The sequence below is a fragment of the Salvia miltiorrhiza genome, chromosome 4, assembly GCF_028751815.1.
Source record: "Salvia miltiorrhiza cultivar Shanhuang (shh) chromosome 4, IMPLAD_Smil_shh, whole genome shotgun sequence".
NCBI classification, from domain to species: domain Eukaryota; kingdom Viridiplantae; phylum Streptophyta; class Magnoliopsida; order Lamiales; family Lamiaceae; genus Salvia; species Salvia miltiorrhiza.
This window is the reverse complement of record NC_080390.1, coordinates 24264128-24290804: the sequence shown is the minus strand read 5'-3', so window position 1 is coordinate 24290804 and position 26677 is coordinate 24264128. Positions and strand designations below refer to the sequence as shown.

Here is a 26677-nt window from a genome sequence, read left to right as displayed (position 1 = left end):
GTGCATGGGGATGAGAGAGAAGGCTGAGGCTGAGGCGGCTGTGACGACGGTGGTGGATATTAGAGAGAGAGAGAGAAAAGAAAGAGAGAGAGAGAAGTAGATAGAGAGAGAGTATTAGAGAGAGAGAATATTAGACACGTCAGCACACATTAATGACGTGTCACATACACGTGGCGCCACCTCAGATTTCCGATGGCCGGAGGTGAATTTTAAGGAAAAAATGGAACGAATGCAAAGTTCATGGTTTAAAATGTAAATTTCAAAGTCGGTGTGCAGAATGAAAAAGTGACTAAAGTTCGTGTATTTTCATGCAATTAACCCTATGATTTAACAAAATTTATAGATTTTTTAATCAATTAAAATTGTCGAAAATTACATTCTAATTACTAAAGGGTATTTGAGTAACTTTTGTAGATCAACAAAAGAGTGAAGAACCGATAATTACTCCAACATTTACTGCCATTGAGAAACAACCTCCCACTCTGCCATCTCTCTCTCTCTCTCTCTCTCTCTCTCTCTCTCTCTCTCTCTCTCTCTCTCTTACCGATGCCTCTCTCTTGTTCAAAACTGCTTCTGGTGCGGCGAGGTGCTTCCGCCTCCCTCTGCCGCCACAGCCACGCTCCCCTGCCATCTCCTATATTCTCTCGATTGAACACCATTGGCGGAGCCATCACCATGCCCTAGCCACCCCTCTGTCTCTCTTTCACCGTTATCTCTCTCTCTCTCTCTCCCTTTCTCATCGCTTCCGGCGCAGCGAAGCGCTTCCGCCTCCATCTCCGCCATGTGATGATGGGGAGCGAATTCGCCGGTTGCACTGATGGAGTGATTGAATTCGGTGTGCGGCCGACCAAGGAGTACGACGAGATGACAATTGTTGAGATCTTGTTGTTTTAATTATCTCTATTTCATATTTTAATTGATTTGTGATTTTGGTGTTCAGCTTTGCGTTTGGGGAATTTTATTGTTGGTAGAGGATTGTGCACACCTGGAGGAGGTAGGCTTCATCGATCGAGGTTCGAGGGTTTGGCAGCGGTGGAGGCGGCGAATTCAACTTTGGTTTGTTGAAGAAATTTGAAAATGCAAAATCTAGTCTTTGGCAATAATGTGCACTGCTATTTTCTTTTTCGTTAAATTGAATGAGCAATTTTGGAATTTTGGGGATATTATGCGTCCAATAAATTTGAATATATCTGTTCATTTATAAATTGTGTTTTGTTTATTTATGTTCTCGGCGACTCGCTTTTATTTTCCTTTCTGCTATGAAATCTGATTTTTTTTTTTCGTTTGTTTAACATAAAACATTTTTGAACATGCTTTAAACAATTACAAACACCTAAATAAACTATTTGAATTTCTCTTACTAACATAAAATATTTAACATAAAGCATTTCGAATAAGCGTAAAAAAATTACGAATACCTGAATAAACTATTTGAATGTTTCTTACTAACATAAAATATTTAACATAAAGCATTTCGAACAGGCGTAATTTTTTTACGAACAACTAAATAAAATATTTGAATTTTGTTGCTAACATAAAATATTTAACGTAGAACTTTTTGAACAAGCGTAACAAAAAAACGAACATCTAAGTAAAATATTCACATTTTTTCTTGCCAACATAAAATAAAATAATTAACATAAACTATTTCGAATACAAATACAGAAATAATTAATTAGATTAACGAGACTAAATTAAGCGTGAATACAGATACATAAATTTGCAAAGATATATATATATATATATATATATATATATAGGGATGGGATCAAGTGAGAATTACATCTTTTTGTGAGAATGGGGAACCAATCACAGCCCTTTATTTGGACATGAACAACGATTGTTCAACATTAAATCATGAACATCATTGTTCATGTGATGAACATCGTTGTTCATGTGCTTATGTTCATGTATTTTATGTATTTGTTCATGGTTCTCCATATGAACATCGTTGCTCATGCGTTTTTGTTCATGTATTTTATGTATTTGTTCATTGGTTCGCACATGAACATCGTTGTTCATCAGTTCGCACATGATCCTCTCCCTATATATATATATATATATAAAATGAGGATAAAAAATTATTCCTCATTTCCTCCAATGCTCCACAAGAAGATCACATTAGATGGCACAATCATTTCTACTCCCTTCGTCCCACTTCAAATGATCCAATTTCTATTTTGGGTTGTCCCACTTCAAATGACCTAATCCAAATTTAGAAATAAAATTGGACTTGGTTATCCCACCACCACTTTACACCTTTATCACATATTTCTTAATTTTAATGCCTAATTTTTTTGGATCATTTGAAGCGGGACGGAGGGAGCATAATTCATAGGGATTGATTTTTTTTTTCTGCTTTCGAATGAAAAATTGAAAAGCTTTGTAAAAGTTAGTATTTTAACAAAGGGGACGTGTTAGATCTTCATTCACTGGCATTCATATGTGCTACACATTTCATGCTTTGGAAACCAAATAACTGTACATCAATTCATTTTTCTATTTCAAGGCAAGGCCCTAGTAGTAGATCACTAACAACTTTGGTGCTGTTTGAGAAATCCCAGCAAACTGTACTAGGACGACGATAAGGTTTGATCTTTTGGCAAGAAAATTAGACCATCCACTGTCTTATCTTTACTAGACGTGCTATGGAATAAATCGAGTATGGGTTGGAATTATCGTACCAGTTCACTCTCTTTGTTTCCATCGACTTCATTGAGATTGATTTGGCACGAGAGCTGTGGACTGGAGAAAGGCTAGCTGTTTTCTTGTTAAAGTTAGCTTCTCTTCTGCTTCTGCTGCTTTTTCTCGAACCCCACGAACAATATCCTCAGGAGCTTTCTCAACAAACTGTAGATAAGCAATTATGGAGTCACTGAATGCAAATATCTAACAGCATTCAACGGACAGCAATTGCGCTTTCCATATTAAAGCAATTCATAGGAAAGAAATGGAAGTCATCAACAATCAACACGAATGGTAGACATGTGATTCTCTATGACATTTACGTGTGGTTTCTACAAAGACAATCTATTTTCTGCTAATTGATTCTGTTGTCGAATAGAGAAGATTTACAGTGCCATTGTAACAGCTTTTTACATGGCACCACGAGTTTTTGTACAACATTTTAAGTATGTAAATGCAGAAGAAAACTGACTTTACAAGTGTGTGTATATATAACTAGACTTCTTGAATTTTTCACTTGTTATGATCCATTTTAGTGCATAAGCATGGTCAGGTATAATCTGTGCGGGCTCTAGAAAATAGGAAAAAATTTCTTCCCAAAGAAAAAGAAAATAGGAAAGAAAGCGCAACATAATGATCTTCGACTACTTACACTTGGAGAACTCAAGCGAGTCATAAGTCCATCATATTCGGTTTGCATTTTAGCTAGGCGCTTGGAAAGGCGCTGCATCTCAGCAGAGATATCTACCATGTCAGCAAGTGGAAGGTAAGCTTCTAAACCTTCACTGGCAACAAGATGGACTGATTGACTGGCATCTCCTGGAAATCATTTCATGACAAAACATCGTAAGAGCCAAAAACAAAGCGAGGTTACACAAGACGTAAAAGTGATTCCATTGATGGCAACTGGCAAGAGCTACCTGGGGGAGATTGGGTAAAGCTTACATTCTGCAAATCCAGTCTAGAGAGAAGAGCCAAAACATCCTTTTCTTTCTGCATCATGATTCGTACCACAAAATGGACATAATGTGAATTCATATAGATAAAATTGCATAACAAATAACAAAAGCTATATAGACTGAAGAATTGGCCAACTTACAGAGATGTACTGGATAACCTCTGAATTTGCAACAATTGATGCAGATATGCGCTTTGCTGGTTCAACAGAGTACTCTGCCCGTGCATTTCGAATTGCTCTTGTCTGAGATCGTACAAAAGATGCAAACAATCAGCCAGATCCTCAGAATCCTATGACTGTTCAATGACCAGATAAATAAGAAAATGTTTAAAACTTACCAAAGCCTGTAAATTCTCAAATTTCTTCACGGATTCAGCTTGCCTTGGAAGAGAAGTTGATGGCCAAGCTGATACTATAAGAGCTTCTTTTCTGTTGGGTAATGACTGGTTGGAGAATACAAATGTATAGAGGGGTCATATGTCAAACAGCAGAGTTCCAATCCAAGAAAAAAAAAAAGAAAAAAAATCAGGAGAAATAACACGGATAGGTTTGAACATCTAGACTTCCAGCCCGAAATGTTATCTGATGGGTGAGACTTGTCTATTTGCAAATACTGAACAGCATTATAACATGAATACTTCCTTTACTGAGAAGAGACACATTGGCCAATGAAGCTCTAATGTATGACTATAGTGTTATCACCAAACTGGTGACTCTGTGAATGAGTTGATTAGAGATGTAGATATTTTAAAGCCGGTTATACCAGAAGTGTGTTCCCTGAGTAATTTAATTTGAAACCTCTAATGTTTCTTATCTAAGTGAGCTGCAGATGTTTTTTTCCTCGGAAAAACAAAAAAGAGTGCACCCTAGAGGCTCTACGGAGCAATTAAGCTATGAATTGATGCCAGTGCACAGCTGAAAAATACTGGGAATATATCTGAATTGTCCACATAACAAAGGATATAATACTAGTTGAAAGATATATTTACAACAAATAAAAAATGTAATATTAATCCAATGTAATATCAATCCATCTTCAGAACTTTTTAATGCTGAAATAGTACAGCATGCGCCTGGCATAAAGAATGAGGTAGACTTTGGACTAAAGCGAGTTCTTTTGCCTTTGCGAATAAAATATGTTGTTTTGGTGACCAATAGCAGACTATGACCAGTTTCAAACAGCTAGATCAGAAAAGCTTAAAGGTACTCCCCCCCTTCCCACAATTTAGCATCCATATTTCCATTTTAGTCGGCCCCCCTATTCAGTATCCCTTTCTATTTTTAGTAAAAGTACTCCACATAACCCTATAAAATGTGGGCCACTTAATCCACTTTCACTTTAACACTCTCACAAAGGTGGGACCCTTATTCCACTCACAACACAATTAACCACTTTATTAAAACCCGTGTCATTCGCAAATGGATACTAAATTGGGGGACGGAGGGAGTATAATTTAGCAATACAGTTCTATCAAGGACCTATAATACTGGGGCTCTGTGTGAAATAGCTAAACTGCATTCCTTGTGGCATAACTGTAGCATGAAACTGAGGCATGTAAAATTCTGACAACCAATAGTTATTGTGAGTGATGAGGCGGTGCATCTTGTTGTGCAATAGCTCCTTATAATATTATGGATAATTCTGCAAGCAAATTGAGAAATGCCTATACGAATCTGAGACTTCTTTACCTGCCAGAGCTCCTCCGTTACAAAGGGCATAAATGGGTGAAGTAATTTCAGTATACATCCAAAGACATACAACAGAACTGCTTGTGCAACAGAAGCAGCTGAAGCATCTGCTCTATAAAGCCGGGCTTTACTTGCTTCAATATACCTGACCAGAAAAGTAAGCGCGAGTCTGGTGAAAAGGAAGAAACCAGAAATAATGGCAAAAGCATTTGGCAGGGCGACAAACATTGAAAGAAATTTTTATGCAGATGTACAAGCATGAGATAAGACATAGGCAATAGCAACACAAGCAAAAAACCAAAAATATTACAGAATGAAGGCATGTCTAAACTGTTGCTAAACCTCAACTAAGAGGGTGTTTGGTTGAGCTTATAAGCTCTTTAAAACAGCTTATAATCTGTTTAGAACCTTAGAAGCTCCTTCAATGTATTTGGTAAAATAAGCTCCTAAAACAGCTTACAAGATCTAAAATAAGCTCCAAGAGCTTATAAGCTCCCCAAAAAATAAGTTCTTCTACCCCAACTTATTTTTTTATAATCTTATATGTAACAATTAATTTATAAATATTGTTCAACTATAATTTTTATTTTCATCATACACCTCTCAAGTTCATCTTTCTTCGATTTTCTTTGTCTAACAATGATTTCTCTCTCTAGCTTATAAGCAAAATTATCCAAACACTTGGACAACTTATAAGTTCTTAAGAAACTACATCTTATAAGCTCTTTAAAATAAGCTTAGCCAAACACCCTCTACAATACACAAATGTCATCTCAAGATTTCTGAGCTACAATTCCCAGACCAGCTTCTGTCAATGTAATGATTTACATCTTATGGAACACATGGATCTGCTTCAATCTTAATGCACACATCAAGAGATAAATAAAGCTAACAAAGCACACTTTTGTTGTCCAATCTATGATCTTCAAAGAGAGAGCTCAGCAATTACATCCCATGAGGTTAAGGATCTAAACTTGATGTTCAGTGATGCCCCTTATAAGGTGCAGTTAGAAGAGGATTCATGCAGCCAATTCAAATGATTTGTGGATCTCCCATTTACTTTGAGATGGGAAACTTAAAACAAAAACAAGGACAAATCAAAACAATTTGACGTACCAATCAGCAAAATCAGCCCAGAAAAAATCATAAATTTCCCGGGCCACATCTCCAAAGAAAAATTTGTCATAACTCATGGTGACAGCATCAATCAGCATATGAAGCTCTGTCACCTGCATAAATCACATTTCATTAGAAAAGTGAAAGAATGCTCAAACATTATAATAATGCCACCATATGATTATATCTCACCACCCAACATTCTGGTAAAGGTAGCTTGAACAGCGACTCTTCCTCATCAAACTGCAAAATTACAACCTTAATTCTCAGAATCGTCAATATATTTATAGCACAAAGTAGAAGCATGGACCAGATCGATGAGCAATGTTCGCTGTTTGGAAAATTAAGAGATCAAAGAACCTTATAGTCCTGAATAGCTGTCCAAGCTGATAAATCACTTTGAGGAGGCAAATTCTGCAACACAAACTTGCCAGCATTCCACAGTTTGTTGGTGAAAGCTTTATTTGAAATCAACCTTTCAGTTGATAAATTGAGATCCTATGAACAGGATAAAAATTAATAAGAGAACATTCAGACAGTTTTTGGGACTTGAAACATATTCTACAGCGATATGCAGGTTTTCCGACCATTACACAGCATCGATAATAATATTCGACATTAGCTAATATGATGACAATATCTAGAGGAAACCGACCTGGCCAGCAGTTCCTAGAGAAAGAGTGAACCTTAGAGCATCAGTACCATACTCTTTGATTGTATCAAGTGGATCTATAACATTTCCAAGTGTTTTAGACATTTTGCGACCCTACAAAAATATGAATACCATCAGTAAGGATATTCTATCAAAAGTAAACTATATTCTCTGATCTAGAAATAGTTCATAATATGACTTTAAAATGAGGCACGCTCATGTGTGTCCGCACAAATTAAATCCAAATTGGGATTAATAAACCACAGTTGGAGTTGAATATATTGGAAATTGATTAACCTCTAACTAACAAATAGTAATTAATAATTAATTAATTATTGCCCACGAGCACAATTTATAGTCTGCCCAAATTTATTATCCCAATCAACTTTTAGAAGCTAAAATTAAAGCATTTGCCCACCTCCAAAGTACTCAACGTAAAAAATAATGGGTAGCAGCACCACTATCATTTATTATTTCAAAGAAAAGAATATAAAGATACACATAAAAACTCAATCAATACTCCATCCTGATTTAAATTGGATCTACAGAGGGAGCAAACATCTTGGTGATAAAAATATTTCTTCTCATTCTGAACGCTTCACCTGCATGACTAGCTGTATCTATACACCCTTTAAAGTAACTTTCCTGCCTAGTCCGTTTTATTTTGTCATGGCTCATCATGAAAATTAGGAAAAGGGAAACATAATACTGATACATCAAAGCATATGACCCAGTTCTTAAGAGCATGAATCAAGTTAGAGTAAGAGCAAGAGAGCAGACGAAAGAGAAGCATAAACTTGACTTTGCAACAGAAATACTGAATAAATGCTAAACTAACACCAACCAGACTTGCATTAGAGATAAATGCAGAAGCTTTTGTAGCACAAAAAGGATTTATGAACCCACAGTCAAGCTAAAAGGCTATGTTAATAGCAGATGGTTACAATTATCAAAGAGGCACTAGAATCAATGACACATAACCTCGTGAGGCATCATCCTGTGCCTCACTCTGCTGCTTACTTGAGAATCTCGTATAAGTCCGTGAAGGTAAACATTTGAAAATGGAACTGTGCCCGTGAATTCAATCCCCATCATCACCATTCTTGCCACCCAAAAGAACAATATGTCATGCCTGTTCAAATGAAGCAGTTCTATTGTCTTTATGTTTCAAAAGGACAGTCACTTTTAGAGGGAGAAAAGAATCAGAAATAGTAAGAATAACATAGTTTCTGAAGACTGAGTAAACCAGTTTATTGGGTTCACATATATCACTACAGGAGCATGAATCTGGCTGATAATTATGAAGCGCCCATATCAAACTAAGATGTGCTACTGTCAGGACAAAAGATCAGATGAATACCAATCATAACATAATTTCCTGGTGCCAGATATACGTTTGTGGTCACAAAATAATGTCATTCTAATGAATAGAGACTCTTCTATGTGCTGCAGCAGTCGAAAGCAATAAAAAAATAAAAAAATAAAAATAAAAAATAAAAAAACTTTATGAGTTGCCATTGCTGTTTTATCTGATACTAGGTAACTGTAAGTCTGTAACTGGTTTTTCATTTTAATATAAATGCAAAAGTAAAATTTATAGTACATAAAATGGTCTTCTTGTAAAAATTGCACAATTAAAAGATATGCACAAGGTACAGGTAAAGCACAAGCAGAGGTGTCAGTACCCGGTCTCAAGAACTGATGTAGGATAAAACTTCCTAAAATCCTCTGCTGACACGTCTGGCCAACCAAGAGTGCTGAAAGGCCACAGTGCACTAAGAGAAAACAAACAGGGTTAGTTTGACCATCTCGCTAGTTGGCATATTACCAACAGTTTGGACAACTAAAAACAGAAGAATTGAGCAACATGTAAAGATGTAAATAATTTGGCAAAGCATTTAAGAAAATAACATCTCCCAAGTAACACGATTCGTTGTACCAGAAAACACGCAGCAGTACATGATAAAAGCGAAATTGCCAACAGAAAATTAATATTCTATCGATATATGCAATTTCTTCTTCATTCTATATGAAATATGATAAGACTTTGAATACTATTGCTTATAAGAATAGCCAGCTGCTTTGGCACCAAACTGTAGTAGGTACTATTCAAACTACATTCTTACTCAGGGTAGTTTATAACTTATTCTAAGTTCAAACAGTCTTAAATTTGAGAAGAAGAAATATCACTGCACAGAGAAAGGAAGGTATAAGATGGACAATCGCAATCAGTTGATTTGCTCGACAACAGACCTTGAAAACCAGGTGTCAAGAACATCTGGGTCCTGATATATTTCAACATCCTTTCCATATTTTTCACGAGCTTTTTCAAGAGCTTCTTCACTGCTCCTAGCAACTATGTAGTCCTCTTCACATTTTTTACCGACAATGTACCAAACTGGAATGCGGTGCCCCCACCATAATTGCCTGCTTATACACCAGTCCTTGATATTCGATAGCCAGTGATTATATATCTATAACCATAACATACACAAGTGAGAATACTACTCCGACTTCAAACAAATAACTAAATTTTTAAAAACCCAATTAAAAGAAATTAAAGGAGTAATGTCTTAGGTCTGCTCAGCAATGTAAGAAGCTAAAGCTTAAGACGAGGCAACATCAAGAAAATCAATGGCTTCAAAAGCTAGCAGTTGACATTGAATTGAGAATTACAAGATAAGGCTAAACAAACAAATGACGAGCACACGAAAAAGTTAACTAATGTTACATACCTTCTCAAATCTTTCAGGCATAATGGTTAATTCTCCCTTTTCCACTGCTTGCAGAGCCTTCTCTGCCAGGGACTCCATTGTCACAAACCACTGCTTGCTTACTAGAGGCTCTATTATCTGATAAAAGAAACTTTGCATTAGAAGGAAGATAGAAAGGTGCATCTTCAAGCAAACCCATATCTAATAGTTTGCACACCTCTCCACCACGTTGCGATCTAGGAACTCGCATGGTATAGGCCTCTTTTTTCACTGCTAGACCTGTCTCCTCGAGTTCTGACCAGAGTTTCTTTCGTGCCTCAAACCGATCAAGACCACTGTCATTTCAGTAAAATTAATTAGAAGAAATAGGAAGTCGTATGCCACTTCAAGCAGTTTGACACTAATCTCAAAACTACCAGTATAAACCAGCAACTTCATTTAGTGTTCCATCTTTGTTCATGACATTAAGAATGGGAAGACCAAGCTTCCGAGCAAGTAGGTAATCATTGTGATCATGTCCGGGGCTTATCTTTAAGACACCAGTTCCAAACTCTTTATCAACATACTGCATCATCCACAAAAAATTATATAGAGAAATAGGACATCACCACTCATGTACGAAAGAATGAGTCACATTGACTAGATCACACAAGCATTTCTTTATTTATTTCTACTCAATAAGCTTATAGCCAAAAAGAGGAGAAACAAGATATTGGGTCGTGAAGAGAATGCAAATCAACTTATCAGTAGATAATTTCCACTTTTATGAAGATAATACCAATCAAGCTATTGGTTTTATCGTCAAACACAACATGATAACAGAAATTCCCAGCCTCACCACGAGTGATTACAGGAGGAAGGAAAGGAAATAGGTCTCTCTATTCACAGGATTGACTTGCTTCCAACCAGTGAGTTCAAAATCAGAAAGATACTGGAATAATTCACCTTCACCACATATTATAATTACATAAGGATGAAATATATATACAAGAGTCTTATAGATGGAAGACAACTATAAAATATTAGATACTATAAGGCAGCCTATAAGATGAGCACTGGTCCAGTTTTCCTAACCTGTCCTAATATAGTCATTAGTCAGTTAAACCCTATATATGATACAATACAACAAATAGCATCATACGCCCATATTTCCGAAGTTTGACCATTGAACACCAATATTTTCCCCTAATCTACAGAAGGAGGTAGCTTAAGGTTCATAACAGCAGCAGCTACTGCAAGCATGACAGAAGGTTTTTACCTTGTCAGATATTATGGGGACATGCCGACCATAAGTCATTGGCACAATAGCCATCTTCCCTATGTACTTGGAATATCGTTCATCCTGAGAAACATAAACATTTTTTTTGAGATGAGACCATAAACTAAACAAAGCAACTAAATGTAGATTAAAAAAATGCTTCAACCACTTTATTTTCAGGGGAGGGGGCTCAAATGTTAAAGTAATCTGAGTTATGCATGTGGAAACAACAGGCAACGGCCAAGAGCTTTAAGCGACCACCTATAGAGTTGAATTAAATACTGATTTTCTTTTTGGAATAAGAAACAAAATATTTATTTTGATAACGATAACTCGATAACTTGACCCCATACAGATTATAAAGACATCTACAAGTGTCTAACTAAATCTGTTAGGGAGACAATTTTAGAATATTTATGGATTCAGACCCCAAAGGCAACCCTAAATTTTGTCTAGTTTCATTACACACTCACATGGCCCCTTCTTATATGTGTTTTATAATGTCAAGTACCTCTTATATGCCGCTTTAAATATAAAGAAAAACATTTGAGTTCTGCTAGAAGCAACAAGGAGGACAGTTAGTCTGTGAGGCGTTAAGCAACAAGCCCTCAAAATATTTATAGTCCCATGATTCTACCACTTGCTTGTCTTGATTTTCACATATTAGTTGATTTATGGAGAGGCATAGTTATTGAGGATAGAAATTATCTGCAGGGTAAATAATATGGAAGGGAGGAAGGTTCTGTCCAAGTACCAACTAGCACAGTAGGATAAAAGGAACTAGAATATATCAGTAGACTGACTTGTTTCCAAAAATAGCATCCATTACTGAGATTCACCTACCACTAGCCTTTTGTTATGAGACATTACATGAAAAATGTATGTGGGAATCTTTTTCCATGTACCAAAATGAATCTCCAAATATGTAATCCAAGAAGAGGAATTTACATTTAGTGTATCCCAAAGTAATGCACTTCAGATGGGATCACTCTATGCAGCAAACGAAAAATTGATTCATGGAACTTTTTGATGATATACATCAGAACAATAAAAAGTTACCTCAGGATTCACTGCTATCGCTGTGTCTCCAAATAAAGTCTCTGGTCTTGTAGTTGCGATTGTCAGAAAATCATCCCTGTGATGTACAGGAGAAAATTCTTCGCTTTAAGAGAATGAAATATGTAGGTTGCTGCTGCACGCTAATCCTCATAGGATTACAATAAGCTCTCATATTGATTCATGTCGGAATATACTTCTTTTCCTAATTTATTTCCTTTTCTCAGAATCAGGTGATCAATTAGTAGATTCAATACCCAACTTCATCGATGACACGTGAATTCAGGTTTCCTACTAAACATTTTTATTTGCTCACTCCTTTCTACAAATCCTTCATCTGGACATAGAGCATTTACGAATTAATTCCAACATTGAGTATAATACTTAAACCTTTTTAACCAACGATAAAAGAATGGAAGGATACTAGACACAAATTTAATGCAGATCTGACACGAGCATAAGTAGAAGATTATCAGGCAGAAATGTTACAATACATAATTTTTGGTATCGTAGCCAGATATGCGGCCTGCGTGTATTCATGCAATAATAAGTGAACTATTCTAGTTGCCATTCACTGAGCACTTGTTGTGATCTACTTTTTTGCATGTTTTTTCAATAATGACACTTGAGATTAATAAAGGCTCCTGATTAGTTGAGCTTTGACACAAAGTTATAGCATTACATGCCAAGTCGAATACAAAGTCAACATTTTGAAATGCAATCAACAATTACTAGGCACCAAATAGCAATATGACATGCTCTTAGGTGAATGACACAGATTTCAAGGGCAGTTTCAAAACCAACCAGAAGGTAAGAAAGGGCGAGGGGGGTCAGTGATAATAGAAGCCAAAATAACCTCTAGTCTAGAGTGAAACACTGCTATAATAAAGTTATTAAAACTAAATTATGTTGAGCAAAAGACAAACCAAGTCCACACATTTCTGCAGGTAAAATATCATTATAAACAATGCTAGATGTTTGAGCAGCCAGAGAAACTACACACACACATATATACACATATGTTAAAATGAAGTCTAAGACAGACATTTATAAGGGGAACCTCATGAACCATAAACTGGAAGCAATACTAAATTTCATTGATCAGCAATAATTTGTTAATGAATATACCTTGTACCACCAGCAACACGGTACTTAATGTGGTATAGAGCACCTGGTTCTTCTGAGTACTCCACTTCCTAAGAGAAAGATTGATCACACATCAAAGAAACAATAGAGATGCTGATAGGAGGTAAAAACTGGAAAAAAAGGTCATGATTTGCATACCAAGTCAGAAACTGCAGTCTGTAATTTAGGGGACCAGTTTACCATGTAAGATCCTGTAATGATCTATTTGTTATAGGCATTTCAATTACATAAATTCAAAAGGCCAATTAGAATGAAACAAATGTAAAACCAAAAGGTAAGACATTAATCCCGAAAGTTATTTGCTAGAGTATTAACAAGAACTAAAACTAATGATCTCTTAATTATTAAACAGTACACTAAAACATTCATACACTTAACAGAATGTTATCTAGATTGTAACAGTTAATAAGTTATCTATTCTGGATTGACTTGTCCTCCACAAAGAAAACAAAAGATTGGGGCTTTGCAGTTATACTAATTTTGTCAGGATTTATGCAGTTCTGTCAGGATGTGATAGCTTTTATTCTTCTCGGGACCACAATTAAAGAATATAACTGATGATTCCCGCAGAAAATAATAGTCGTGACATTTCATTTTTTGGTTGTTATACACTGAGAAAAAACAAACCTACTCCTAACAAGGTCGAAGTATTGCATTCTTATACTGGAGTAACTGGACACCCTAGAAGCAAGTTATAATTCAACCCCTATGACATGGGTCCAAAGTAAATTGTCCCTACCTTGATAGATTAGACCTTTCTCATGAAGCCTAACAAAGGCATCAACAACAGGCTCCTGAAAAAGTTGAAAGAGTGAATTTCAGTACAAAAATGAATCTTTAAGAAACACTAAATGCAGGTGATAGGAGGCAGTACTGAACTTTGCAAGTAGCAGAGGGAGATAAGTGTAGCGTAGATAACCAACAAGACCTCCAATAGATAATAGCTTTGAACCAAACAGTTCACTATGTTATATGACTTAGAATGCAGATATATTATCAATTATCAATAATGCATGGTTGATGGAGGATTTACTGGATGAAAAATGGCCTTACGACTCAGCTGAGCATCAAGGGTAAAGCATTCCCTGGTCCAATCACAAGAAGCACCGAGTCTCTTTATCTGATTTGTTATTGTCCCACCATATCTACAAGTACGACAATGAGCATTTTCAATACTAGAATCAATACGAAAAATCAGAGACTGCAGAGTGAATCACCTAACTTTGAAGTGGCAGCAAGTTCCTAGAGTAACACTAACATAAGACAACTCATCACAAAAAGGGCAACACATGGTCGTCCATTATTGAAAAAAATGAATTGGCAAACTACTGTGATATCTCACTAACCATACCCAAGGAAACAACTCACTTACCTTATGCACATGCATACAATTCTGATAAACTCTAAAGCATTTGGTAGATTATTTAACTCTAGTCCTAGATCCCTTTACATAAATTGGGGCAGTTAATGAGCAAGCAAGAGTAGGGAGGAGCAGTTGAAGTACTTTTCATGGTTCTGCATGGAACAGATTGGTCCCAAAGAAAGTTATTATTAAAAAAGAACATAAATAAATATTCTAACCGCTCTTCCTTAATTTCAATACAAGAGGATAAATGGATGAGAAAAAAAAAGGTTGTGAAAATATTATACCCAATTCATCACCCCTTCCAAGGGAAAGAACTAAAACCAACAATCTGAAAGCCAACCAGCATACGGAAAAGATAAATGACAATGATGACCACAACAATACGGGTTAAAAAAAAAAAAGGAAAAAGAAAAGTATATTAAGGTAATAAGGAGTACTGATGGCTGGCATGCATAAATGGAATTAGATGGGAATGAAATGGATTTAGGAATGGAATGATAATGAGAATGAAATGGAATGAAAAATAGGATTCCATGACTGGTATCTACAAGGAACAAATAGATAGGAATGAAATGGAGTTAACACAATAATAACAAGAATAATAGAAATAATTATAATTATTTTGTATTATCATCATAATTAATATTATTATTACTATTATTATTATTATTACTTATAGTAATAGTTAAAGTTATTTATTATTATTAATTATATATTTATTTTATTATTTATTATCATTATTTTACTATTAATATTATTTATTTATTATTATTATTACTTTTATTGTATTACTGTTACTATTATTATTACAATTATGTATTATACTATTTATTACTTATTATTATTTGTATTATTAATATTACATTATTTATTACTATTATTTTTATTTTTATTGTTAATATATATTGTTATTAATATTATTATTAGATGAGATTAAATTTGTCAAAAAATAAAGATAGTTTCAATAAAAAAGAAATCAAATTTTATTTTTGACTAATCCATATTCGTGGAATATACAATACCATAGAAGAGGGCAGGAATGACTAATCTCATCATATTCATGGGAATATCCATTCCATCGGGAATGATGATTCCCATAAAAAAAGTTGTACACCAGCCATAGGATTGGGAATGGACATAGGAATGACCATTCCATTCCTATTTCATTCCTGCATACCAGCCATGCCTACATGTCAAAGCTGATAAATAAACTTGCAATATTAAATCCATGTTAATTTTCAAAACTATGAAAAGTCACTTGTTCTGCATTTCACAAATTCCACACAAGATCACAAGGAAAAGAACCGCACAAGATTAGCAAATCAACAGCACAAGACATTTTACAAGAATTTACTTCCACTTTTATAAAATTAGCAAGGGTTTTGACAAATTTCACAAATTTAAAATTAAAGGCACAACAGGCAAAAAAGTAAGGTCAAAATAGTACAAGGGAAGCAGGATGAATAGATTACTTTTCTTTCCATTTCCAAACTCTTTTTGTAAATTCTTCTCTACCCAAATCAGCTCTCTTTATTCCTTCCTCAGCCAGCATTCTTTCCACAACCAGCTGAAAGTAAAGAGAAGTTAGTCCGTACAAGAATTTACAGAATAGCTCTTTTTTCAAAACTTACAGACCAACAGGAATCAGTAACTCATACTCGCAAAGAAATGTAAGTGACAGATGACACTGGCCTAGTTTTTACGAAGTACAGCCACTGGTGCAGCCAGATGTCAAAGTTGGGGACTGACAAACAAGTAGCTGACAATAATTAGGAGTATTTTAAAAGAAATTCTGGGTGGATACATATTTTTATGGGAAAAGTTGATAACACTGAAAAGCAAAAATGATTGAAGATGAGATGGACAAATAACTCAAACCAGGACCCCTTGACCATCCCATGCGATCACTGTCTTGAATAACTAAACAGCACGATCTTAACCACTCTATAATGCTACAAACTAGAACACAACAATCCTATTATTATTCATGGAACAAAATTATGTAAATAAAACACATAACCTGATAGTCCTGGAAATTTCTAGAATCTGAGAAACAAAACTGGGATTAAGTTTCTTTTTCGAAAGAAAAACTGTTGCTAAAAGAAGAAATTCTACAAAACTCATTGATCTTATATACACAGAAAAACAGAAGTTTTAGATATAGCATCAACCTGGGTTGCGATCCCGGCATGATCAGTTCCAGGAAGCCAAAGTGTAGGCCTCCCTTTCATTCTGTTGTATCTTACCATTATATCCTACATTTGTAACAGAGTTAATCCGGAAGATGTTGCTGTGCAATTTTTAAATGCTAAATCATTTAGTTATGTGTGCGGGAGAACTGGTTAGTTAAATGACATAGAAAAGAAATAGCATTACATGATGAATAGCAAAAGAAGGAAAGCCAAAAGAGAGCCATGAAACCATAGCCCAAACTTCCCTTTACTTTTTGTAAATTAAAACACCATTTTTTTTTCGAAAGCTCAAAAGTTCCAAAATCTACAGAAACAATGAGGCTACAAACTATTCTCATATAATCCAGCAACATACTAAGCGTCGATCTTTATAGCAATATGGAATGATATGCCTGATCTGAATGTATAGAAAGATAAAACATATTCCTGCTGACAATAGAAGCAGATAATACTGTAGACAGTGATGAAATAGGAGCAGACAATACACAAGCTAAACCCATCAATAATAGGAAACTTTAAGGTCGTTTACTATCTTTATTTTCCAAATACTTCAAGTATTCATATTTCCAAGCTTAAAGTATAGTAAGGCAAATGCTATCACATATTATTCACTTTATAGTTACAAATTTGACTCCCTCGGCACCCACCCCACCCAAAAAGAAAATGAAAAGGCGACCTAAAAGAACAATGCTTTTAGCCATGGTATGTGCATACATCAGCAATGTGCACTAAATAAAAAGACATCCTAACTAGATATGTTAGACCTTAGTCGACAGATAACTAGTGCTGCAATACTCTCTAGCAACAGTTTATAGTTTTTTAGTAATTGACTGGAAACCAAAAATATAAACTCTATACAGGTTAAGAGAAAATATCATTATTGACTATACAATATAAAAAGTAAGGGCTCTGGCAAATCAACCACTTGAATCTACCATTAGTCTTGTCACATGTAAAACAGAAAGAACGGAAAAAGTGGTATTTCAAACCTATAGGGTGTACAGAGAATTATGAAGTTTAGGGCAATATTTGCTTTATTTGATACCGGTAAGCATGCTGATTTAATTATTGAGAATTTATATGCATATTCAACAATTGTATATATTGTTTCTTTAACAATAGCAAGCCATTGGAAGTTTCCATGCTTAAAAGTTAAAACTAATCATTCAATGAATCTTCTCCTGAGAAGTAATTATTCTAGGAGACGATTGGTAAATGAACATTAAATTCCCAGGATACAATGTGGTCAATGTTCACATAACACAACAAAGATTGAGTACAGCTCAAGCCAAAATTACATATCCTGACCCTCAGAAGTGATGAGTGAGAGAGAAAGAGAGAGGTAACTGAAGACTAGTACCATTAGGACAATATAAGAGAGAGAGAGAGAGAGAGAAAAACCAAAGGCTAGTAACATTGGGACAATATAAGAGAGACAGAGATAACCTAAGGCTACTAACAGTTTGACTATGTAATATATTACATACTAAAATAGGAACCAAACTAACCAGGAAACCGGAACAAAATTTCAAAAAAGTAATTATGATGAAAGTGCAACTGGAGAAATATAGGTCAAAGGCATCTTCATTTTCCAACCTCAAGAGTGACAAACATAGCATGTCCCATGTGCAACGAGCCGGTTACATTAGGTGGTGGCATTGAAACTACAAAAGGATCACCTCCCTTCTCGAGATTTGGCTTGAAATATCCTTGAGACTCCCACCTAAATCCATAACAGGGATGTCAAAGCTTAAAATTAGCATAGAGAAAAATGTGGTTAGTTTACAAGAAAGCCATTTTGTGTGATACTAATAAGGCCCGATTGAGATGAGATTTTCATCATTCATTAAGAAATAACTTCGGAAGTTTTTGACAATTAAACTTGTAAATGTGAGGAGTCATTTCCAAAAACCAATCAAAGTTATCCTGTACTATCCCTTTCTATTTCAAAGTATTAAGACAAAGAAGAATCAGCATGACAATACAATATTCAATGCCACAAACACTAGACTAAAGCATCAGCACATTGTATTTTGTTCTTCAAACGCTATACGTTTTTCTCTGAAGCATTTAATACCAAGAAACCTTCCTCTTCTTTCCATTCTTACACCACTACACGTCAGAATGGCAGAACAAATATTATTTCCTCGTTTCATCTGCAATGTAACTTGGAATTAAACTCAAAACTACCAGAAGCATAAACAAACACATGAATTACCATTTATATATCCTCTCTTCGGCCGTAAAATCAAAAGCTTTTGCTACTTCCGGTGATGTAAATACACCGCTATCCCCCGTCCCAGCAACTGAAAGTAATGATTAAAAAAAAGTCAAGCAATGCAGATGCATAAAATTCATGAACCGAATTACAATAAACCTACAAAGCGATTAAAACAAATAATGCAACACACTAGAGCCAGCTTCAAACAAGCATCCAATCCTATCTGTACTAGAAGATTATTACAGAAAAACAATGACATTCCTAAATTCCAATGATATATAAACAAGGCGACGAATTTCCAGCTTCTGAAGCAAAAAATACAGCAACATTAACAAATACACAAACAAAACGAATCCATAGTACCAGTAGTGAAGCGGACGTTTCTGAAACGAAAGTAGTAAGAGCGAGAAAGAGAGATACGGCGACGTGGTTGCGTGGAGAAGAGGAGTGGATTAAGTTTGATGCGTAATGAGCAAGAAGAAGATAAGAGAGAGAAATTGGAGGCCGCCATTTTCAGCTTCCCCCTTCACTGCGATGAAAGCCTACAGATTTTGTAAGTTAGTTTTTTATTTTTCATTTTCTAGGAAAACTTTGAAATTTGATTTAATTTTTTTTATTAAAAAAAATACTTTCTGTTCCCGCAAACACATACGGCATTTTTTATGAAATGTAATTTAAAAAATGATTAATAGTATTTTATGTCCCGAATTTTCAGTATTTTTCATAAAATATCTCGAACTTTCATTTTTTTCTAAAAAAATTCAAATTTTTAGTTTTTTCTATAAAATGTCTCGCTATGCAAAATTCAATAACGCAAAAATGACTTATCTCGTTGAATGAAATATTTTGGGGACCATCATTGTTGGAAAATCATATTAGAAGCCATCATTGTTGGAAAACGTTGAAAGTTCGGAGTTTTTTTGTAATCTTTTAGTCTTCAAATTTTGTATAGCGGGACATTTTATGAAAGAAAAAAAAATGAAATTTCGGGGTTTTTTAGAAGAAAATGAAAGTTCAGGATATTTTATGGAAAACGCTGAAAGTTCGGGACATAAAACACTTTAAGCCTTTAAAAAATGTTAATTGAATGTGTTTATATTTCATTTTGTTCTGATATGAGAGGTAGATCATAAAGAAATTTTTTGCAAATAAGTTGAAAAAGTATGAATAAAATATAAGAGATTTATTGTGGATAAATTTAGAACGTGTCGAAAAATTTTGCATGTGGGATGGAGGAACTACATCAATAATTGGTAGCCTATATTAACCCAAGATAGGATACGTATTTAGGGTAATACACTTTTGTTTGATATCCTAAATACTTAATCCGGAGGCGCGTGTTAAAGATAAGGATCGGTTCAAATTTAATATTTCCTTTAGATAACAAATTAATGCACCCCTCTCTGATTCTTAACACCTCTTCCAACACGTCTGGTAGGTTGACTTCGTTTTTCCTTTATCCAATTTTAGGGCTCACGTGGCAGTTATAGATTGGGCGGGCCACTCTTTCAATAGGATGGTATCACCTGATCTTCTAGTACACGAAGAACACCTCGGTCCTTCAATCTGGCCTCATAAATTGTCCAACTGATCCACCAACTCACTCACTAAAATGATATCCTGTAAATATGAAATGCACGCTTTCAAATAAATGAGCTGCAATCTACAAGATAAAGCTTTGGCGTATCATTGTATGTTTAGGGGTTTTGGTATCTAATCAAAACATCAAAAAAATTTCAACAGTCTTCCCATTTTTGATGATCCCAAAACTACTAACATTATAGAAAAAAAAATAACTGTCTAAATATTGTATCATATAGTGAAAGATAAGTCATCTTCATAATTTTAAGCACATATAACGTACCAGAGCAATAATGCACAAGTTATGACAAACCTAGACTCTCTAAATTATCATAATAATGTCGAGTATCAGAGCATATGTATTACGATTTATAATCATGTTGATATAGAGAAAGCATAGCCATATCAACAAAGCTAATAATAATAAGAGTCTTAAAATTATCGGTTTGGGTCGTGTCTGAGCGTCTAATGCTTGGTGAGCTGGCAGTTGTGCCTCGGATCAATCTATGTCGTGTTGCTTGATTAGTACGATCAGTCAGCATTGGAGCTCGTTGTTGATCGTCAGATGAAGCTCCAAGCTGGTTCTCATATTAGAGTAAAGTTTGTATTGCTAGTCTGGAATCAGTCTTTCCCCTTCTTGGCTGGACTGATATTCTCAGACTGAACTGATATCATAACTTTTTATTACTACTTAGTACTTCCCCCTCAGTTGTTTATATCCTAAAGTCATTGTTATTTTAAGACCAATTTCAGTAGGGGTTAGTCAGTAAGAATAGAGAAGAAATCTTAGACAATTAGAAGTTACCATCGGGATAAACTGGAAAACTGATATAATATGATAGGATTTATTTTCAAAGATCATATAAAAGAGCTTTTGAGCACATCATGTACTATCTATTACAACTCATTTAGTTTTGTATCAATTCTTCTTAAGGTGATTCACTTGACTTCTTATTTCAGCAGTTTGTTTCTCTTCTTTCTCTTCATCGGTCAGTTGTCCAAAGAGTGCATCATTTTTCTTCTCACCACATTAAATTCTTTAGTATTAATCTGGGAATTTATGCCTTTCACCTGGATAGCATGGATAGTGAAGTCTTCGATGAGGCTCTTGTTGATGGCATCGGTCTTTACTATGATAGGATGAAGAATAGGTTCCTTCTTTGGTACTAAGATTTCCTTATGATTTCTTAACGAAACATAGAGAACCGTGTCTACTAATTCTTTGTCAGGATGATACCATATAAAGTGGCGGAAACCTTCATCAGCCAAATTTTCAGCGAGTCCATGTTAATATAAATACCAAATAATGAACTCGAGCTTGAGACACTTCCATTTCTTTGTTAGTTGTACAAGTGTCCAATCCTTGTCTTGGTTTAGTTCTTTATTCTTCTCCAAACATCAAAAGTTCTTTTGCCACTTATTCTATTCCATTCGCCAAACACTTCTTGTTCTGATACTTCTCATTTGAAGTGCTTGGTTGCCCATGCATCTCCAATTCTGACTCGATGTGCTGTTTGTTTTGACCATTTTTCTTGAAAGGTGACTAGCTCAGCTTCATTCCATATTTTGACGCAAGAGAGATAGGTAGTACAGATTATTTGCTTCTCTTTTTCTTTCTATTGTGCAAAATGTCTATCATCAGCTGTCATCTTCATCTTTGTTGGATCCTTGATTCATAGAGTGGATGGTTTTAGTCATTTGTATCATCTTCGATGGAATCTATCAGTCTGCATTTTATTGATTTCGTGATGGCTTTTCTTTAGGCAGCTAGAGCAAATGTGGATGCAGTAGTTGCTTTTCTTTTGTTTCCTACCCGCTTTATGGCATCATCAGTCTGGGAGGTTTCATTGATAAGTTCTTGGAGGGTAGCTTGCATTCCTTCGAGGTCTTCTTGTTCTTCTTCAACAATTGTAATCCTCTCAAGTATGCCATGAACATATGCTTCAAGATTCTCAAGTCTTTTGTTGGCACCCGGTTCATACTTGTTCTGTGTGCGCTTGACTTTCTTAAGTTGTCGTTGAGATTCCTCCATGGAAGTTGTAGTAGCAATTGAGGCGGTCAAAGGTCTTAGTTAAGTGCTGACTAGGAGTGAGCAAAATTCAGTTAAATTCGAAACTTGAAATGAAACCTAACTGAAATATTAATTCGGTTGGGTTAATTTGGTTTTGGTTCGGTTTTGGTTTTGAATTTTGAAATTTGCGATTTTTCGGTTTGGTTATGATTTTTTAAGAAAAAATATTTTGTTAACCAAAAATCGATATACTAAAATGACTACCCTCTAACATAGCTAAATTTTTTTATGGTATTTTGGTTACCCCGTTTAACCGATTCATATAACTGTCCCGTTTAACCGGTAATTAACCAAATACCGTTTGAGTTTGGGTACGGGTAAATGCTAAATTTTGGGTACGGGTACCCGAACTTTGGGTACGGTTATCTCGTACCCGACCCGTTCATCACCCCTACAATTTGTGTTGCACATATTTGTGTAGGTATAGTGTAGCATACATTACCTAAACATGTTTACCCACGTGAGCTCTAAAAGAGTGATGAATTATAATATAATTAGTGATAAATAGATAATTATTTCACTAAATCTCTCATTGCATAAATATGTTTATCCAATATAAGTGTAAAAGACTTGGATGATTGTTATGTTGTGGGGGAGGAATAATTTCTAAAAATAATCCTGAAGATTTGACTTAAGGAGACGTTTATTTTGCATGATTAAGTATTTTTATCCTCAAAAGTATGATTTCTCTATTCTCATCCTTTCAATGGGATTTGAATCAACAAAACTAGTTTAAATAATATAAATGATCAAGGCCTTGTGATATCTCAAAGTTTCAATCTATCAAAGTAAACAAGATATTAACCTTACTATTTTTATCTATCAATGTTAATCCATACCTAAATGTCAAATGATCTTGAAGGCTAAAACGCTTGTACTCTTTTCCCTTAACTAAGTTTTTTCTCATAAGGTTTTTCTAATTAAGATTTTTAATGAGACAATTAGTGCAACACATGAACTAATGTGTGCCATATACTCTTTTACACTACCGTATTTTTTTCACAAGGTTTTTTCGGAAAGATTTTTAACGATGCATGAACATCAAAACAATAATGTCCAATGAGAAGTTTTCATGAAATTGTGCGGATTAGTTTCACCGAAGGACAACCCAACTATGTTGGGGACATCAACATCCCACACACGCGCCCAAGTGATAATTTGATGGACTTATTCACAAAAGCATTACAAACATCAACATGATCGTTGACTTAAAGATGGTACATCAAGATCGTCATGTGTTAAGTCAAAGATCTACAATGATTATTTTTAAGGGGAGCAATTGTACTCTTTTTCCTTCAACCATGTTTTATCTCATTGAGTTTTCCTGACAATATTTTAACTATACATCTTTTTAGGAATAATCATTCAAGGGATAGTGTTGTAGAAATATATATATTTATATATTTCCTAGTATAGAGTGATGATCAATCCCTAAACCTTAGATTATCACTCTTTAAATAGAGGCCTTTAGTCTGTTTTTTTCCGTAAAAAGGTTTTAATGAGGCTCGACCCTTAGTCTGCTTTTCTTGTGCTTTCAAGGGTTTTTTTAGGTTTTTTCTTTTCTTTTTTATAAAATCGCAGTTTAATAAATAGAGGCCTTTAGTCATCTATTATCTATTATATAATAGGATTAAACCTTAACCTATGTGGCATATCTAAAATCTCACCATTTCAAAATTTACCATATATAATCTTCATCCTTTATTAATTAATTAACTATTACATTCTATATAAAGATTCATTAATCATAATAGATATAATTAATAATAAATGTATATATATATATATAATAATAATATTAACATTACATATAATCTAAATTAATAAATTTTATTATTAATTTTTTCTAGATAAAAATTAGATTTACATGTCTGATAAGAAAAAAATTATAATCTATATACGATAAAATATTTTAATTGAATGTTAGTGATTAGATGTATATATGTTATTAATTTTATATTTCTCAATAGCGTACATATTATATGTATATGTTGCAATATATTATATTGTATGAATATATATATATATATATATATATAATATTTATATTCTTAATTTTCAATAAAATTAATTTTAAATTAAGTTTGAATTGAGACATGCACATATATGTAAATTATAAACGGGTCCGGTCATTGATTTACATGTTTGTATAATAAGGCACAAATTATATAAACTGATTACTTTAAAACAAAATCTTATTTTATGTCTATCAAAATAATTAAAATTTTATTTTTATTTTTTATAAAATAAATCCATACATTTTATTTATATAGGGAAGAAAAATATATTTTTCATTTCTGCAAACTTTATTTGTTTCTGTTCGTCCATTACTACAATAATAATAATAATAATAATAATAATAATAATAATAATAATAATAATAATAATAATAATAATAATAATAATAATAATAATAATAATACGATTAGGCCTTAAATTCTTTCTTTTCAATCTCAATCTCCAACGGGGCATTTGAGAATCCAATCTATATATTCTCATTCTCACTTTTAAAACAAAAGTCACGCCTCCCTCTTCCTCACCCCATCGCCGCCGTCCCTGAATCCGGTCGGCGTCGTCTCCCCCTTCACTGTCTCTCTCTTCTCTCAATCACTTTCTCTCTCTAAAGTCGATTGCACACTCAAATCGAGCCCTAATTCCCCCCTTAAACTGCCTGCCTCTCTCTCCCTTTAAATTCAGGCGGCGTTGCTCCGCCTCATCTCTGACTCCCTCTTCCATTCCTTAATTAGTTCGATTTTGTTTCCACTTCTTAAACCCATGAGAATTCTCCATTCGAAGCAATTAATACAAGAGCCCTAAGATTTCTTTTTCCTATAACCCGTTGCCGTTCCTTCTTCTAGACTCCGGCTAAATAGTCGCCGCTGAGCTTGCGGTTCATTCGCCGCCGAGTCACCGCTGAGCCCTGGAGTTCGTCCATCGTGCTGTCGACCCCACCCCACCGACGACTTCTCTGTTTTGATACCTCCATTTCCTGATCTGCCGTGATCCTTCCTACATACCTATGGTAAGTATTAAATTAGTTTCCTATTTTAATAACATGTTTCACTATTTTAAATATAGAATGATTATTATTTTAGAAAGAACAAATTTTGGAAAGAATTTTGGCATCTGCTATCAAGCGTGTTGTGATTGTTGCATGGAAGCAATATGATTTATCAACTCTGATGAGGGGTGAAATATGCAAGGTCCTAAGATCAGGACACGTGGCTTTGCTTGGAATACCAAAGTGGAATACCAAAGATGAGCAGCAGGGAGCAAAGAAGCTGTGAGAAATAGGCAGAGAGAAAAGTCCAGAGCAGAGCTGCCAGAGTAGAGATGCCAGAGCCAGAGCTAGCCAGAGCCAGAGCTAACCAGAGCAGGGATGCCAGAGCAAAGCTTCCAGAGCAGAGCTTCCGGAGCAGAGCTGCCAGAGCAGAGCTTCCAGAGCAGAGCTGCCAGAGCCAGAGCTAACCAGAGCAGAGGGCCAGAGCCAAGTTGCCAGAGCTGCCAAAGCTAATTCATTAAAGTCAAAGCCAGAGCCAAGTCGCCAAATTCAGAGTCAGAGCTAAGTCGTTAGAGTCAGAGCCAGAGCGAAATTGCCAGATCCAGAGTCAGAGCTAAGCTATTGGAGCCAGAGTGCGGAGCCACACGCCAGAGACAATTCGCCAGAAGGCGGAGCTACTTAGCAGAGCGGAGCCAAAGAGTAGAAGTCTGCCCCAAGGAAGGAAATCCAGAGATACTAGACAGAGCGGGATGATAAGGACATAATCTAGCTCTGTAATTAGGGGACAACGACCTGACAAGTTATAATCTAATAATAGCCATAATTAGTTTAATGGCGAGCATGTGGAATAGATGACCAAACGAATTTACTACTTTACCCCGACTGTAATGCCTATAAATACCTACGACGATGAAATAAAGCACACGCTCTCTCTTTTACTGCTTTAAGAACTCTTCTCTTTCCTTTCTCTC

The 26677-nt window shown here is 35.0% G+C and overlaps 1 protein-coding gene and 1 long non-coding RNA gene across 2 annotated transcripts; one reads left to right on the top strand and one right to left on the bottom strand.

Annotated features, from left to right (window-relative positions):
• The first annotated feature begins 525 nt into the window (after positions 1 to 525).
• On the top strand, positions 526 to 1219 carry LOC131019514 (uncharacterized). The gene is made up of 2 exons (XR_009100317.1): positions 526 to 854; positions 941 to 1219. It is a non-coding gene; the product is annotated as an uncharacterized LOC131019514 (long non-coding RNA).
• Positions 1220 to 2398: 1179 nt separating this feature from the next.
• On the bottom strand, positions 2399 to 19628 carry LOC131019513 (valine--tRNA ligase, chloroplastic/mitochondrial 2). The gene is made up of 27 exons (XM_057948061.1): positions 19417 to 19628; positions 19051 to 19138; positions 18429 to 18555; positions 16812 to 16895; positions 16113 to 16207; positions 14308 to 14419; positions 14014 to 14068; positions 13413 to 13465; positions 13257 to 13324; positions 12132 to 12207; positions 11073 to 11156; positions 10231 to 10379; positions 10032 to 10149; positions 9836 to 9952; positions 9354 to 9574; positions 8786 to 8875; positions 8121 to 8232; positions 7104 to 7214; positions 6809 to 6946; positions 6641 to 6691; positions 6449 to 6561; positions 5333 to 5477; positions 3982 to 4086; positions 3785 to 3886; positions 3606 to 3678; positions 3338 to 3504; positions 2399 to 2850 (listed from the first exon to the last, which is right to left on the bottom strand). Exons 1-27 carry the CDS (start codon positions 19562 to 19564, stop codon positions 2713 to 2715), a joined length of 2940 nt encoding a protein of 979 aa, XP_057804044.1. The 5' UTR covers positions 19565 to 19628; the 3' UTR covers positions 2399 to 2712.
• Positions 19629 to 26677: the final 7049 nt, after the last annotated feature.

Coding starts and splice junctions, on each gene's coding strand:
- LOC131019513 (XM_057948061.1), bottom strand. CDS start 19,564: ATGGCGGCCTCCAATTTCTCTCTCTTATCTTCTTCTTGCTCATTACGC. Junction 7,215..8,120: donor GACTTATACGAGATTCTCAA/GTAAGCAGCAGA, acceptor ATATTTTTGTAG/GGTCGCAAAATGTCTAAAAC. Junction 3,505..3,605: donor CTTTACCCAATCTCCCCCAG/GTAGCTCTTGCC, acceptor AATGATTTCCAG/GAGATGCCAGTCAATCAGTC.